Here is a 16,971-nt window from a genome sequence, read left to right on the forward strand (position 1 = left end):
CATGCATATTACTTAGGTACATTTACATATTCGTGTAATACACGACGTTCTGTTTGGTGGTTTTAAACTGAAATTAACGTTAGGCAATAATAATAATAATAATAATAATAATAATAATAATAATAATAATAATAATAATAATAATAATAATAATAACAATGGTGTCAAATTTAACACTGCAAGGCATAATTTTTCCTTGCTTACGTGTCATTAAGGAGACTTAGAACCCAGTGGAAATAACATGGCAATTATGCTTCCTAAGAAAGCGATTTGAGCTGATAGTCCCGGTTTGAGCCAACAGGGCGCTCTGTCCTGCGTTCTGCTGCCTGTTTGGTTCCTGATAGAACCAGGCTCGCTGTCCCATCATTAACCTCATCACCGGACACAGAGCCGCGAGCGGGATGACGAAGGTGGAAAAGCTCAGGAGTTAAACGAGAATTACACGTCGACACAGTTCAGGCTCAGCCCCTGGCAGGATCACTGTTTTTAATGCAATTTACTAATTAAAAACGAGCTCCAGATTACGGAAAGACTGGAGCGAGGCGGCTTGGACGGGCTGGATTTCAGCTCCGTGCAGCGCTGCGCCACTGACTGCGCTTCTCATCGGCTGCCATTCGTTGGAGCACGGTCCGGCCATGATCAAACCGAATCCCGCACATCTCACGGTTCGTGCCGCTCTTAACGGGGCCGATCCTGCGCTGCGGCACGGCTGGATGCGTCCGTTCCCATCAGCAGATGCACCGTAACCGCATTATCGCGGATTAGCTCCTTTAAATGTACACTGCGAGAACCGAGCCGGCAGCCAGCTGTTTCTTATCGGCCCCTTTAATCTGCCCGAGCCCGGCTCTGCTCCTTCCTTTCGCAGCTATTTCTGGCACCGCTCGATGCATCTCCGCGCCTCCACCGGGGAATCCCTGCGTGTGCCGCCTCCTCCATCTCCTCCTCCTCCTCCTCCTCCTCCTCCTGGCTGAGCTCCTCGAGGAAAGACCCAGAAGGCGGCGGCGGCGACGCGGGGCTGGAAATAGGACAGCAACGGGGCGGGATGATTCGGGGCTCGCCCCAGCCCGGCCCCGCCGCAGCGCCGCATGGCCCGCGGGGCAGAGCGGCTGCAGGACGGCCCCGAGCTGAGCGCTGAGCGCCGCAGCCCCCATGGATAAGGCGGCCTCGCTGCACAGCGCCGTGCCAGCGCCGCCGCCCCGGCTCTACCTACCGCGGAACTTCAGCTGCAGCGCCTGCCTCTATGGCAGCCTGGCCGAGCGCTGCAGGGGCGGCTGCAGCCCCGACGGCGACGCTCCAACGCCGCTTCCACCATCCGCCCCGCGGGACGCGGCCCCCGAGAAGCCGCCGCCTCCTCCCCGCGGCCGGGAGCCCACGGTGCCCGCAGTGCCGCCCAGCCCCACGCAGCGCCGCCGGGCCAAGTCGCTGCCCACGCCCGGGGATCGCAGCCTCCGCCCGGCCCCGCAGCACAGCCCGTCGCGCCGCAAGACCGTGCGCTTCGCCGACTCGCTCGGCCTGGAGCTCATCTCCGTGCGGCATTTCTGCGACGCCGACCTGCCGCAGGTGCCGCCGCCCGCCCCTCCTCGCCCCGCCGACCTGTTCAAGACCAGGAAACCTCCGGCGCTGGGTGAGCTCAATCCGGTGCCGTTCGGGCCGCCGCCGCCGCCTCTGGAGCCGCTGTTCCAGCCGCATCCCGGTAACGGCCCCGGCTTCACGGAGCGAGTGCGGCAGCACAAGGTGAGGCTGGAGTGGGTGCGCTGCGAAGCCGCGGTGCTGCGCGGGGCCGTGCGGGTCCTCAACCTGGCCTACGAGAAAGCCGTGTCGGTGCGTTACACGCTGGACCGCTGGGCCAGCTGCAGCGAGGTGCCCGCCGCCTACCAACCCGCCGGGACGGCCGACGGCATCACCGACCGCTTCGCCTTCCACCTGCCGCTGGGACCCGCCGCCGCCGGCTCCGACGCCGCGCTGGAGTTCGCCGTCCGGTACCGCGTGGCCGGGGCCGAGTATTGGGACAACAACGGCGGCTCCAATTACCGCCTGCGGAGCCGGGCGCGTTCCCCTTCCTCGGGGCCGCCGCAGGATCCCGACAGCAGCGCCTGGATCCACTTCATCTGACGGACGGAGCTGCCCCGGCCTCGCCCCGCTGCGCTGCGCCGTAAGTCGGCGGAGGATGCTCGGAATCGGTTCGCAGATGAGCGCTGTGTGCTCTGCGTCCCGACCGCAGGCAGCGGGTGCGGGCTGTGCGGGCTGTGCGTGGTCATTGAAAGGCAGCGCTGTGCGGTGAAGCTCCGTCACGCTGCGGTAGCGCTGCCCCGCACGGAGACGGCAGGAGCTCAGCCGTGCCGGTGGCTCTCAGCCCTGCGGGTTGATTCCCATTTCCCGTCTGACTGAGGCTCCTGGGCTGAGCTGTGCACTGCTTGCAAAACACTCCTTTTATTTCCCCCCCTCCCTAACTCTGGAAAAAGGCAGGTTTCCCAAAGCTGGATGCGCTCTGGCCAATTGAAGAAAAGCCATATCTTGCCGTTTAAAAATAAGTGTTCCAATAAAAGCATTGGGATGGCAGAGTTTGTGGGCTTCTGCCTTCAGAGCTGTGCTTTAGATTGGTGTGAGCAGTGAAGGGTTTCCCTTTTCTAGGTTGCTTTTTGAAGCAGTGGATGCGGGTTGTGCTGCTGCCTGGTGCTGCTCTCCGGGAGCTCAGCACGTGTCTGTCTGCAGGACAGGGACCTCCAAAGTGTCACTGCTCTGAGTGGCAACACTCATGTTGGTATCATAGAACCCTTTGAGTTGGAATAGACCCTGAGAGGCCATTTGGTGCAGCTCCTCTGCAATGAACAGGGACACCTACAGCTCCAGATCCCGTCCAGCCTGACCTTGGGTGACTCCAGGAATGGGGCGTTCGGCACCTCTCGGCACAACCTGTGCCATTACCTCACTGCCCTTACTGAGGAAACTTCCTTCTAATATCCAGTCTAAATTCCCCCTCTTTTAGTATGAAACCATTTCCCCTTGTCCTGTCAAAGCAGACCCTCCTACAGTCTGCCCCCTTCCTGTTTACAGCCCCTTTTAGGTACCAAAGGGCCGCTCTCAGGTCTCCCTGGAGCCTTCTCTTCCCCATGCTGAACAGCCCCAGCTCTCAGCCTGTCCCCATAGGAGAGTTGTCCCATCCCTTGGAGCATTTTTGTGGCCGTCCTCTGGTACCTGCTCTAACATGACCTCATGCAGGGCTGTGAGGTGACATTACATTGAACATTTTAGATCCCTGGTTTTTCAGGAATGACATTATTTCTGTTAATTCTAATGTGTTTTTGGGTCTCTCGTAAGTATCTTGGACAGTTTGGTTGGTGTCAAGTTCTCATGGAACCTTTTGACTTTGATGGGAATTGGAAGCACTTTTGTCTCCTGGTTCTGCCAGAATAATTGAACTGAGGAATTCTGGAGAAAACAATTTGGCAACATGATGGGAAAAGAGCATTTCCTTCAATTCTTCTGGACCTCCTGCTGGTCTAATAGAAAATGACAATGCCAGTAGCTGCTCTATACTGTCATAGCTTGGTTTTAGCTCCAAGTTTTCCCATCCCTGTGATCTTAAAAGAAACACATTACCAGGACCCACTGAGTATCTCATACATTAGAATATTAAGGCTTGTAATAACGTAACACTGTATTTGGTGCACATCTATAAAGGTATATCTATAAAGGAGCTAGGTCTTAGTTTGTGATAAAAGCACATTGAGTGGTGTGTTTGCTCATGAAAGCCCAAGTGTCTTTTAGTTAACCCTAGCTTTTTGTAAGAGCCTTAATGCTGGAGAGAAGGGAAAGGACTTATCTCCATTTGGAAGCACTTTGAGATATGGTGGGAATACAGCCAAACATCTCTTCAGTTTTGCTGCACCTTTCCTAAATGCTTTTTCTTGGCCTTCTCTGCCCACGTACTGAACCAGCAACTTATTCTGGAGCATCCCAGTGCTGTTGCTTGTGGGGAAAAAGCAATTTCCGTGCACTGTAGCTTAACCAGAGCTATAACTTTATTTATGAAGGTTTAACCCCTTTGTCAAATAAATATGTGAATATTAAACCTTTGTGGGATGTAGCGCAACAGAAGAGGGTTCTGCAGAGCAGAGCAGACTCAAGCTTTGAAGCAGCTCAGCCTGTCTTCAAGTCTCAATTTTGTGGGTAGCTTTATGGGCTTGAGTGTGAACAGAGGATATCAGCGGTGTTTGTGTAACTCCAGTAAAAGACCAGGTCTTCTGGAGGAACACGGGGACTTCTGAAAGGCCCAGAGGATGCTACTGGCAAAGTGTGTGGAACAAGTTGGAGGTGTTTAAATAGAAACTCCTCAGCAATATATGCCAAAGCTGCACTGCTTTGCTTGCACGTTTTCACCTCTGTCACATTAGTTTATTGTGAAGTCAGATTTCAAAAAGAAATGACTGCAGGTGACACAGGGATGTCCGTCATTCATTGTGCAGAGTCGTGGCTTTATGGGACGTGCCATCTCATTTCATGTGCAATACGGTGATCCCATACGGTTGTACTGTATGATGTCCAGAGACATTGATGTCTGCTGTTGCACACTTAGTTAAGCTGCTTGACTTTTTTCGCGTGCAATTCCATGCCTCTTATAAGCAGTATTTCTGAAATCTACCCAATTAGTAGAAATCCTCACAAGAATCAATCCAATTAAGTGGCTGTAGGATGGATTTCAGCTCGCTGGCTGTATTAGCCTAACAACAAGAGTCAGGAGGTGGTACTCATTGTCAATACATGCAATTTGCAGGTAACTTCTTGATGCATATGCATGTGCCTCAGTGTATCATTCACTAGCAGAGTATGTGCACACTGTTGTTCCAGCACATGAAGAGGAAGGTGGGTCCCTGCAGTGAGCAGATGTCCGTTCATGCAAGAGCACGATCTCTTTACACATACATGACGTGTTTCTCATTTACACCAACAGGCCCACATCTGCTAATTGTGTGTTTTAACATCACCTACAGAAATACTCCAAATCTGCTTTTTAACGTGTTATTAAATACCTGTATTGGAATCTTTACGTGCCTTTCTACATTTCCTAGGAAGAAATATTATTTGTTCCTTAACTATCCCACTGAATGTCCAGCCATTCCTATTACAATGAAATGAATACTAAAAATATAATAGTAATTCTATTTCCTGAAGCACTTTCAGCTGTTCTCCGTAGCAGCCAGCAGAATTTGATAGTATCTTCCTGTATTACCACGAAAGAATTTACTGTCTGAACCACATCTTCCTGCTATACCTTTACAATTACATCGTTGGGTAAAAAATACTGTGACTAGTTAGTATAACAGAATAGATTTATTGTATATATTCACCACTTATATATTCTAAATATATATTCTGTCAGAGCAGAAGTTCTAGTTTTTTATGAAATGTGGTTGCGTAGACGTGATCATCTTTACAGCTTTTCCTGTGATGCCGCGTAACGCTTATAGTTACAGCTTCTAGGTGGACTTAATCTTTGCACGCTCTGTACAATGGGATTCGAGTGCTCACTGTAAGGAGTAGCTGAAGAAAACGGCTTCTATTTTGTGATGTTGTGCTGCTCGGCCTTCCGGCAGACTACCCAGCTCTATTCCCTTATACACTGTGTGTGCCCATGTGCTGGCTGTGGCAGGATTCCCTACTGCAATGGAAATATGGCTGAGTACCGAAGTTAAGGATCTACGGTCATGTACAGTTTGAGGTAGGAGTTTAATGGTGGCTCTTTCTTTACTCAGTTCTTGAAATTTGCTTTTAATTTATTTTGTGGAGAGTCTTTTTTAACCCCCTTTTTAATCCCATCTTTTCTGAATTATTTTTCATTCCATTCTGGAGGGAGGCAGAAAAACAGCTTTCCTTCCAGTTTTACTCTTTTAATATCAAATAATAGCATGCAGAATAAAAGATGCTTGAAATAACATATGCACTAGCAATTCCAAAGAATATAGCTAAGAAAAACATCACATGTGAGATATTCTTTTAAAAATGTATATGCTTTCATTTAGCAAGGCAGGAAAAAAAACCCAAGTCCCAGTGCATTCTACCAAGGAGTTCTTTCTATGCAATATTACGGTGCACTTGCTTTTTTTAGGGGTAAACCTGGTTGGTATCATTGCTGTGTTGGTGCGTTGTGTGTAGAGTATTCTGTTACAAGTGTCATTAGGGAAACTGGGTCTTAAGTAGTGTTGGGTTTTGAGGCTCTTTTGTGTCCAATCTGACGTCACTAAACCATAAGCACATCCTGAGGAGCAGCGGCAGGACAGTATTTCATAGACACGCAATGCTAACACATGTGGTTTTAAAGCCCTTCAAAAGCAGTAACACTAGCAGGCCCAACACTGTTAGGATTACTGTCAAGTCCCATCTCCAGACTGCAGTATCCCAGGCATTTGTGTGCACCATTAGAACTGGCTCAGTGGGCAGCACCCAGGCACTATATTCAGGGGGACACCCCAGCTGTGCGCGGGTGCAGACACCTGTATGTGGGGGACAGGAAAACTGCCAGGACACAAAGTTGAAGTGATTCAAACAAACCTGACTCCTCCAGTTCAGTGTTAAAGTGCTGCTCTTGGTAACGGGGATGCTGTCTGTTCAGGACAGTGTGTGTAACGTGAAAGCTTCTGTTGTTTCCTTGATTTACACAGGCTTTGTTGACAAAAGAATTTGTTCTAAATGTAACAGCTCTGTTCCTTTTGGTTCCAGTTTCTTTCTGCAGCGTTGATACTTCACCAAGCAATGTTTGTTTCTAATGTTTGTAAAAATAACCTAATATCACCACAAGTTCAAAATCAACCTTTTCTAATAATGCCTTGTAACGTAGCCTTACAGCATTTCAGGTTGTTTTCCACCAAAACAACATCTAATCACTGGTTGTCACCTGTATTTATAAACCTGTAGCTTCTCGATGTCATTAAATGTTAACAAAACAAATTGTGAGCATGTGGTGAATACAAACCTCGTGTTTTAATGGACAGACTGTGAGTTCCTTTGGCTGAGGGTCTGAATTCTGTTCTGTTCTGTCCATGGTGTATGTGGAAAGCAGGGGGTGATGCATTGCCCACCCGGAGACAAGCAGCAATCTCTCCATTCAGAATGTTCTGTGTGTGGAGCTGGGCTGGCAGTCTGCTCTCCTGAAGTATAACCACTTCTCAAGATAAGATGAGATTATCAGTTGGCATAAATGCGCGTAGCTATCTTTATAGTCTTGTATCTTTAGCAGTTGGCTGTGAAGGCATGAACATAAAGGCAGCGTAGCAGTCTGTAGTCCAGAAAGGGATGCCTGTGTTTTAACTGCTTGTGGCTTTAATCCTTCCCAGCTCAGGGAAGGAGGAGGAGGAACTGGCTGTGCCAGCTGTGAAGTCTCTTTTCAAGACTGTTAGATTCTCTATCAGAAAAATAACTTTAGATCACACAGGATCCCATAGGGATGACATGTTATCCTTGCTACCACAGTATGGAAAGTAGACACATTCCTTCCACAGCATTAAACATCCTCATTCTCTTCTACATTGGCTAACATTTACACCAAACAGCCTGATTTAAGAAATGCCCCTTAGTCTCATGGAAGGCAGACAAAACATTTCAGTTGTAGCCGAGCTGACTTTGCTTTGGTAGCTGTGGCACAAGTGGGGCAGTTGGAACAGGCAGGAATGGCCAAGAATACTGAGTTCTCTGTCATTTTCTCTTGATCCAGCCCCCTGCGGTGAGGAAGGGAGGGGGTGATTGCTGAAAAGCAGAAGTACTTGTAGGTTCCAAGTGCAAACTCATCCTCCTAACTTGTGGATTGATTTTCATGGCTAGAGAAAGGTAGAAGTGCTGTACCTCCATTAAAATGCATCTCTGAGGGAAAGACACTCAATAGCATGAATAATTGAACACTATAAACAAATAAAACAGCCTAACAGCAGGGGATGTAGGACAATTGTACTGCATTAAGATAGATCGGGTCTGAAGTGACTGAATTATGCTTTGTCAGGAAGAGAGGGATATCAATATTGTAAGGTAAACTATTCACTGCAGGTACCACAGACTGAATTCCCCTGCCAAGGAGTGCTGTGTCCCAAGCAGCCTGGGGGAAGTGGAGCAGAATCACACTGAGAACACTCCTAGGCTGCTCTTACAGCTGTCACTGCAGTTACCTGCCCAATTGGAGGGGTCCATTGCCCCATCTCTAACATGCTGAGCGCCACCGTGTGGGTAAATTATACAATTACTTCTTTTAAAACGAGAAAAGATTGAAATCACCGTGTAACCATCTGATAACGTGGAACGCTCCATCCCACACGCTGGAGAAGCTGTGCTGCCATTCCTCTAAGCACCATTCACAGTTGTCCTTCTCTTCGCCCAGGTTGGCCATGCAGGTGCTGATACTTCCATTGGCTCTTGCACTGCAACAGAAAACCTCACATTTTTGGTTGAGGAGCTGAGGGTCACTCTGGATCAGCTTATTGGTACAGTTCTGAAGAGCCACTGCTACAGGAAGATCCCAATTCCTGATCCATCGGTACAAAACAGCAGCAAAGAGAGTCCTGACCCACCGGACATCAACTCTGGAGACTCCAGTTAAGGGGGAGCATTAGAAACTGAGATCTGCCACACTCCTAATCTAATCATGAGAGGCTTAGGTAATTGTCTTACAGCTAATTTAATGACAGTGAAGTTCACATTGTCCTTATTTTGTGTTCACAACAGGCTCCTGATAAACCAGAATGATATTTTCATAGAAACATGTTTCCAGTGCTTAGGTTAGCACTAGACCCAGCATATTATTTAATCTACCATCTTTACAGCTAAAATTGGATGATGGCTCACTAACAATGCACGATGGTGCTTTGATACATGTCTTTAACATTGCTTGATGTAAAGTCATGATTAACAATCTACACACACAGCAATACTGGAACGTCAACACCTCAAAACCCCAATTATTATTATTTATGTGGTTTTGTTCTTCCCAAATCTTGTTTTTAAGAAAAGCTGTATTCCAGGCCTCTGCCTTGCTATTGTGTTTCTGTAAGATACAGCTCCATACCACTCAAACTTACCTTTAGATGTCACGTTAACTTTGACTACATGATTGTGGAGTCATTAAATGTCAGGTCTGATATAATCAGTTTATTGGTTTGCAAAATGGAAGTTTTAGTCTCATTCATTCTATGTCCTCATTACAGCAGCGTGCCTATGTGATCTTAAAGGCACACATGGCAACATTACGTACTAAAGTGTTGCTGCTCACATGATTTTCAAAGAGAATCATTCACAATTGCTAGGCACATGATGTAGAATCCTTCCCCACCTGTGACACATGTGGTGATTATTTAGTCCAGACAAAAGAAAATACAGCCTAAACAGTGCCCTAAAGAACCTCATTGAATGGTCAGGGCATGAGCTTTGCATGGTAAGAAAGCAAAACAAGGAGCATACCTTTATAAAGGCAGAATTATTTGAATTTATTAATTCTTTATGTTTTCCATCTCCATAATACTATGTAAAGAAGTAAAAAACCCAACATAATCATGCAAAGAGGTAGCTGATGTAGTTTTTCTTCTTTTGGTATCGTCCTTGTGACTATAACTGAGGTTAGGAGGTTAGGGAAGCACTGTTCTTTTGTATCCTAAAGTTATATAAGTCAGGCAGCCTAGAATAAAAATCCCTTACAAGTAGGCACATGTTAGACATTTTATCACTGCAATTATTTATGGCATGTGTATGTGAACATTAGTGATAATTTTCAGCTTGCCAAAACTCAATATTCCTTACTTCAAGTGATCGATGACAGACTACATTGAAATATTTTATATGGGTTTATTTCATTATTCCAGCTCAGTCCTCAATGGATTTTATGTATTTCTCATAAGCGTCTTCACTCATCAGTTCATCAAGTTCAGCAGGCTTTTCCACAGTCATCTTGATAAGCCAACCTGCAATTGGGAAGTTAAAAAGAACAACAGTTGCAAATAGCCTGCACCAAGGGTTCACTCATGTTACCTCCATAGAACAGCACTCAAACAGAGCTCTGTCACACTGTTAGAATTAAGGCACTTCCTCTGCAGCAAAACAGCGCTGCAATGCTTTAAAAGCAAACACAAACAACAAAAGAACCAAACAAGTAACCTGAAGGAGCCTTCTGAGTCAGATGGGTTAGTTCAGCACTGTCTCTTACAGTGGCTTTAGGAAGGGACTGTCTAGGAAAAGAGCCTGACCACCAGGATCGTGAGTTGTTACAGATTTGAGAATGAAAAATAACATCAAGGGAAAGAGATTCAAACTCAACCTCAGTGCATCTGAAAAGAACACACTGCAATGAAGTTGTCAGCAAAGATAAGACTATAATAGTATTATCATGCAATAAATTTTATTGGGCTTGGACTACGTTCAATATATTCAATTTTAAGCCTCCATACCATTAACCTGGAAGAACTAAGAATCACAGACCTATATGTGATCATAAGCAACACTGCCAACATCCAGGTGCTGTTCTTTATTGAAAGATAAGAACATCATCTTACCATCTTGATAACAAGATTTATTGACAAGCCCTGGGTTGTCTGTAAGGGCAGCATTAATGTCAGTCACTTCTCCTGTGAGAGGAGAGTAGAGCTCACTGGCAGCTTTCACACTTTCCAGAGCCCCAAATTCATCTGAAATACAGAACAAGATTTCACACTCTTAAGAGGAATTCACAAAGCACTCGAGTTTCAATCAGACATTGTAGTGATGGCTGTAAAGCAGAGCCTTTATACTGAGGAGGAAAACTATCAAAGAGTGGAAGTAACCATCTCTTCATCACTGACAGCAGCACTGAGCTCCTGCAGGGAAGTAGCACAGCACTGGCTATTACAGGAGGAACAGAAATTTCTTACGTTTGGCTAATCCATTGGCCATGAGCTGACACAGTTAGGAATCCCATTCAGCTATTGCTGCAAGACTTCTAAATGAGCCTTCTATTTACAGTGTAGACCTTTTTTAGTGCCTAATTTGGTTACAAAATAGAACTTGAGGAGCTCCCTTGTTCTTCAGAAACACTATCAGCTGTTACATTTGCACTCACTGGAAAACACTCATTAGTATTCCAAAGCAATACTCAGCTGCTCTGCTCTCCTTTCTATTTCATATGCAGTTATGGAAACAGGGCCCCCAGCAACATTAGACAAGAGCAGCTCTAAACCATAAACAAACAAAGAAGCTGGGGAACGTGGAGTGGTCAGAAAAGCAGACAGGAGACAGAGAACAGCACGTTCTGAGTAAGCTTGGGATTAGAGCTGCAAGTGGTAGAAAAGAGAAGTGGAAATGAAATTCCTTCGGATAATGCTACAAGTTGGTTAATTAGAACCCGAAACACAAAACTTCTGTAAAGCATTCACCATCCAGTGTGATGTAACAGCTGTGGGCTGAGCAGCCTGATACAGAAGGATGGGGAGAAAAACTCCTGCTGCTTCACCTCAGTACATTTACACTCATTCTGCAACGTGTGAAGCTAATGACAGTCTTTTCACACACCAGTGAGGCAGTGCTCTGTGTATATACAGGGACAGGTGTGCTTTAAAGCAGAATATAGATAGAAGTACCAAAAAACATACCTAAAAAATGTTTGATTTTAAATAAAGGTCTTGAAAAGTAGGTACCTTCTACTATCACGCATAGTATACCAGACATGCATTCAGACTTGGAAATGAAAGCCATCATCTCTATTCATAGAAATACCTGCTTCTGTTTTGCATCCAGACGTGTAATGGTGTTAACAAACATGAAGATTACTTAATAGAATTCGGCTTTGAAAAGAAACTAGAAGTGGAACTAGAGCTGAAACTTACCATCTTTATTCAATTTTGTCCCAACTTCTGGAAGACTACAGTAAACAACATCTCCTAATGCTTCCTGAAAAGAAAAACAAATGCATCAAAGCTTACATTAAAGAAACTGTAAGTTGGAGTTATCTGACACAGTAACTCTAGAACCAATGTAAATGTGGTTCTAGAACCCTGTGTAAATGTAGATGTTATTTAAAGATTGTGCATTTTCTACTTTTTAAACACTTAACTTGAAATTAAAACAAAAATGTTAGGTTACCATGACCCAAATGCCAAATTAACTGTTATCCATTATGATGTTAATAACCCTCGGGCTGAGTTGTAAGGCATGTCATCTATAGATTTATTCAGGCAGAATGAGAAAGAGCATTTGCTTATCTTCTCAGCACCAGCCAGCACAGCTAACTGCACAGCCAACACTACTCCAAATCACATGCTTGTACCAGAGCAGAACAAAACTCCAAAGGGTTCCCCCCTACCTCCACTATTTTATATTGAGAAATATAGACTGTGTTACACTTCTGCATGGAATAGGTTTTTTTAGCCAAAGGAATTGCAGCCCATTCATGTTCAAGTGGAATCTGACTTCACCACAGCCACACACTCCCAAGGCCTACAGTACTGTGGTAATAAATGCAGTTTTAAATTCAGTTGAACCATTAAGTTTCCATCACACTCAGCTCCCCACAGGCTCGATCTAAACCGATTAAGAATCTATCAGAATGCTGAAACAGCATCCACTTCTCAAATAATGTGACGGTGCCAAGTCCAAAAACCTCATTCTGCGTGTATAGGATATTACAACCATAAAAAAACAGCAGCTATCCAAAGAGCAAGGACAGGAGCAGGTATGTGTAAGTAAATATTGCAGACTTGGGTAGCAAAAGAGAGAGTTGATCAATACCTGTGCAAAATTGCTGATTCCTACTGTTCCAATGCCATTTTCGACTGATATCCATTCATGCTTGTCTGTGAATTTGCGGGCTACAATGAAACAAACTTGATACTTCAGAAATCAGTGGCAAGTTGCTTAAACACAACACACTGAAGTTACAAACCCTGCTGCTTTGCTTTGCTTTCCCCTGAGGTTTGGTGCTTTATTTCCTCCCCAACCCCCCTTGGAAAATGCTACAAACAGCAAATACAATTTACAGAAGCACTTTGTTCAGCTCAGGACACGCTTAGTGACACAGCAGCAGCTCACTGCAGGGTTCTGCCCCACAGCCAGCCTTAGATCCTATGCAATCATCCAGAAACTTGTCAACCATGGGGGTAAAAGGAATAGTTCAAACGTAAAATACAGATCCAAAGCACACATCTTTACTTTGCTCACAGTAATAACCTTTTCTATGATGCCTTGAGGTCTTCCCAAGCATATTTAGTGTTTCCTTCCCAGGAATAACAAAGTTGCAGGCAGAAGGCCAGCATTAATAACATGATAGTGTCAGCATTGCAGCATCCCATTCAAAACATGAAGCAGAGTGACCAGGTGAAGCTGCAGCCTGCCTGCTCCGGGCAGCTGAATCCCTTCCCTCTCCTCACATGTTCTCTACTGTCTATTTCTCCCATTCAATGCCATCACTGATATATGTAAAAACAGGCACAATCAATATAGGTAAAATTAATGGGGCCATTCAAACAGGCAAGCGTTACTTAAGAGAATCTGATGTTAATACTCTTAGAACAACACAGTACTCATTCTGAATAGTTCTAAGATGTGCGTGTGTAAGACTGTTACATCTCTTCCACAGCAGCCCTACAATTCCACATATAGTGTAGGGCTGTGAGACTCAGGGCTGCTCATGTTCTTTTCCCAGCAGCAGTTATTTTTACATTCAAAAGAAGAAATTGAAGCAGTTTTCTTCCTGACATCAAAGCCTTATTTCCTTGGCTCACATATAACAGAAAGCAGAAATCCTCACTACAGGTCTGTTAAAATCCTCATGCTTAGTCAGTAATGTTCTGTTTCAGTTGCTGTGATTCATCTATATGGGCTGAATGTGTGGAAGAGGTCAAATAGTTTCTCTCTTATGGCAGCTCAAGTTTCACAGTTATATTTATTGTGGCAGCACAATATACAGAAGCAGAGCATAGAAAACAGACCGAGTATAATGCAAATAAGGCATCTTTCCACACAGCATCACTCAAATAAAAAGAGCACAGAATTTCATCTAGCGCTATTAACATCTACATAAATCTCTCAGGACATGTTTTAATGAACAGGAGAAACCAAACTGCTTTAGGTCAATGCATTAACCCCCAGGTAACAGGTATTTCATAGGAAATGAGTAATGAACCATGAGAACAGAACAACGCAAGACCTCAAGCCCCCACTGAACATTAACGTCATGCACATCACAGAGGAGCCAGCCAGTATCTTTCTATGTTGGACAATGATATTGTGCAAGATTTGTTTAAAAGGTGAGATTATGGGGAAGGAAAAGAGAAAACAAATTTCACTGCTTTGTTAGATACTGACATGTTCTTAACAGCCCCAAATGCCCGTATGCTTCTCATAGGATATATATAATTTTATTTTTTTTACAAAGGTTAAAATGAGAAATTCTAACCATGTGGTAAAGCCCACATATATAAAGTAAATAAAGTCCGGGTCAAATGAGAAGGAGTTAATGAGTAATCTCAAAATCTGAACTTTGAGCTTACATGACCTGCACGTGAAAGAGATCAAAATATAGGGATATCAGACATCAGAGCACAGCAAATCTCTGTGAGCGTCCTTTGCCACAAGGGCAGCTCCATGTTCTCCAGCTTCATTCATTGCAGCATGGCTTTGGTTTCAGCTTAACGAGCACATCCTAAACTCACACCTCTAAATGGAACTAAATGGTTCATCCTGCCTCTGTTCAGTGTTTCAGAATATAGACCTGAAGAGTGAAGGAACACTCACACCTCCACAAACAGCCATACCAAACTTTTTCCTCTCTGCCTAAAACGAAAGCACAGCTCGTGTTATTTCATCAGGTTACATCTAAAGCAGCGGGTACATTAAGCAACTCGATTAGTGATAGAAGCAGATAACGATGGATGCTGTTTCTTGCAGCAGGCATTGAACAGCGAGTTACTGGGCTGTATGGGAGCAAACTTGTCAGTGGTAGCTTTTACTTATCCAGCATTTCTGTTGTGCACAGCAGCACATTGCACACACACACACACACACACACACACCTTCACACGAACCGGTCAGATCGATCGGTGTCAGGGCTCCTCTTTGTGCCCCTGGAATCATGCACAGCTCTCCAGCCATCTTGAGTGGCTGCAGCTCCCTACCCGGGCAGCTCAGCCCCTTCCATCCTGCACGATGCAGCTCAAACACAACACAAAGCATTTCTGTGTGTCCTTCCATGCCCGCTATTTAAACCTCAGCGCCGTGCCCGGTGCAGGGGATCCCCTGCAGCCCTCCCACCCTGCTGCACTGACACCGGGCCCATAGCGGCCCTTCCAGCACTCACCGGACAGCAGCAGCGAGCCGGTGCTCAGCCTCCTCACCGCGGGGACCTGCGGGCGGACAGAGAGGCACGAACAGCGCGGTACCAAGGCCGGCCCGAGCCTCCACAACGCCAACCACGCCATCTTTACCGGGCGGCCTCGGCCGGGGGCGGCGCCGCGTTGAGCTCCCGCCTCTCGATGGAGGCGGCCATTGGAGCGCCGCCATGTCGGTGTGTGTGGTGAGGGTAGGAGCGGTTTGGATGCAGCTCCCCGTGTGCCCTGCTGAGGGAGATAACCCTGGGTGTTGATTAACAACACGTACTGATGCTCATGGGATGCTTTATTTCACGTTTCGTGCGAGTTTTTAGCTACAATTGCATCAATCAGGAAGAGTTTGCAAGGCTATGTACAGTATTCCAGTCAGAAGCACGATAGCCCAAGTCTGGCAGTTACAAAACACGATATTGAGCCAACAAACAAAGCAGCGTTTTCGTTATGGTTAGCCATTAATTGCTGACGGGTTGCTTTGGCTGATCGTTACAGCCCGTCTTCTCTTCCTGCTTGCATTTAATCCCAAAGAAACAGAAAAGTTTCATGAGCATTAAGTCCACGATTTCCTCTTCTTCCGAAGCCTGAAATAAGGACAAGGGACCAGTTAACAGATGAGCCAGGAGCAGATGTTCTCTAACACCTCCATGGTTGGTGACTCCTCCACCTCCCTGCACAGTTGTGCCACTAAATCACTGCTCCTTCTGACAAGAAATGTTTCCTAATGCCCAACCTGGATTTCACACAATGCCATCAATATCTGAACAGACCAGGTGCTCAGTGACACTGTTAAAAGGAGCTGTAAAGGCCTCATCGATTCTGTAGCCATTTTGGTACTGATTTCAATGGAGCTGGGGCTCTGGATTTAGTGTGTGAATGCCAGGCTATGGATCTGAACAGGAATGGACAGAGTAATTCTGGCAAATCTGAAACATGCTTTATGGGAATAGGTTGACTTCTTAAAAGTAAGACTGAGTTTACATAGGTCTCATCAGGCGGTGGGATACCTATGTTGTGACTAAGTGCACGACTGATGTTAAAGAACAGATAGATAACACACCTGGTAGTGCTTCTGCTCCTCGCTGAAAGCAACCAGAATCACTGAGATGAAGAGATTCAGCACCACAAACGTCATGAAAATGATGCAGGATCCGATTAAGAAGGAGCCTAAAATCGGGCTGTAGTCCAAGATCTGAAGGATCAATCAGGTAAGACATCACATTCTGATTTTAAAAGGGAGCTTACATACAAGCAGCTATCACGCCATTAGGAGTTTGTCCCTCTGAAAATCATTGTGCGTAATAAATTATGCTATATTTATATATCATACATTTATAAATAGATTTTCTCCTTTAGTTACTTTCAGGCTTTGATATAATATTGTGCAAAGAAGATGAAATATTTCATATAATGTGAAATATTAATATGGGCAATCTCTGTGTTTTGTTCTTGTTTTAAGTGTTTGCATTTGAATGCATTGGTATGGAAGTTTGAGGTGAAAACTGACGAACCAGTTCAGCTGTGTCCCAGCTATCAAAGCAGACATAACATGTCTGTGGGCTTCTATTTAGGAGTGTCTTTACACAGACTGTCAGGGCACATATCAGGTAAGGGTTGTGTAGGAATTAAAGAACAGAGGAGTATGTTTTGG

General features: G+C 45.4%; 3 protein-coding genes across 3 annotated transcripts in view; 1 reads left to right on the forward strand and 2 right to left on the reverse strand.

The window, feature by feature from the left end:
* The first annotated feature begins 419 nt into the window (after window positions 1-419).
* LOC146760579 (protein phosphatase 1 regulatory subunit 3E-like) lies at window positions 420-6,945 on the forward strand. Its single transcript, XM_085551862.1, has one exon. The coding sequence runs from the start codon at window positions 1,150-1,152 to the stop codon at window positions 2,110-2,112; it is 963 nt and encodes a 320-aa protein (XP_085407988.1). The 5' UTR covers window positions 420-1,149; the 3' UTR covers window positions 2,113-6,945.
* Window positions 6,946-9,805: 2,860 nt separating this feature from the next.
* GCSH (glycine cleavage system protein H) lies at window positions 9,806-15,433 on the reverse strand. Its single transcript, XM_015874133.3, has 5 exons — window positions 15,296-15,433; window positions 12,730-12,809; window positions 11,829-11,892; window positions 10,524-10,655; window positions 9,806-9,935 (listed from the first exon to the last, which is right to left on the reverse strand). Exons 1-5 carry the CDS (start codon window positions 15,414-15,416, stop codon window positions 9,838-9,840), a joined length of 495 nt encoding a protein of 164 aa, XP_015729619.1. The 5' UTR covers window positions 15,417-15,433; the 3' UTR covers window positions 9,806-9,837.
* Window positions 15,434-15,600: 167 nt separating this feature from the next.
* The window catches only part of PKD1L3 (polycystin 1 like 3, transient receptor potential channel interacting), a 30,508-nt gene continuing 29,137 nt past the window's right edge, over window positions 15,601-16,971 (reverse strand). The window contains exons 42-43 of the mRNA XM_085550608.1: window positions 16,381-16,512; window positions 15,601-15,904 (exon numbers count right to left, since the gene is read on the reverse strand). Coding sequence (XP_085406734.1) covers window positions 15,779-15,904; window positions 16,381-16,512 — 258 coding nt within the window. The 3' untranslated portion in view covers window positions 15,601-15,778. The remainder of the gene's footprint in view (window positions 15,905-16,380; window positions 16,513-16,971) is intronic.

Source organism: Coturnix japonica, chromosome 6 (genome assembly GCF_054131305.1).
Source record: "Coturnix japonica strain WE chromosome 6, WE-NBRP24, whole genome shotgun sequence".
In the NCBI taxonomy this organism is placed as follows: Eukaryota; Metazoa; Chordata; class Aves; order Galliformes; family Phasianidae; genus Coturnix; species Coturnix japonica.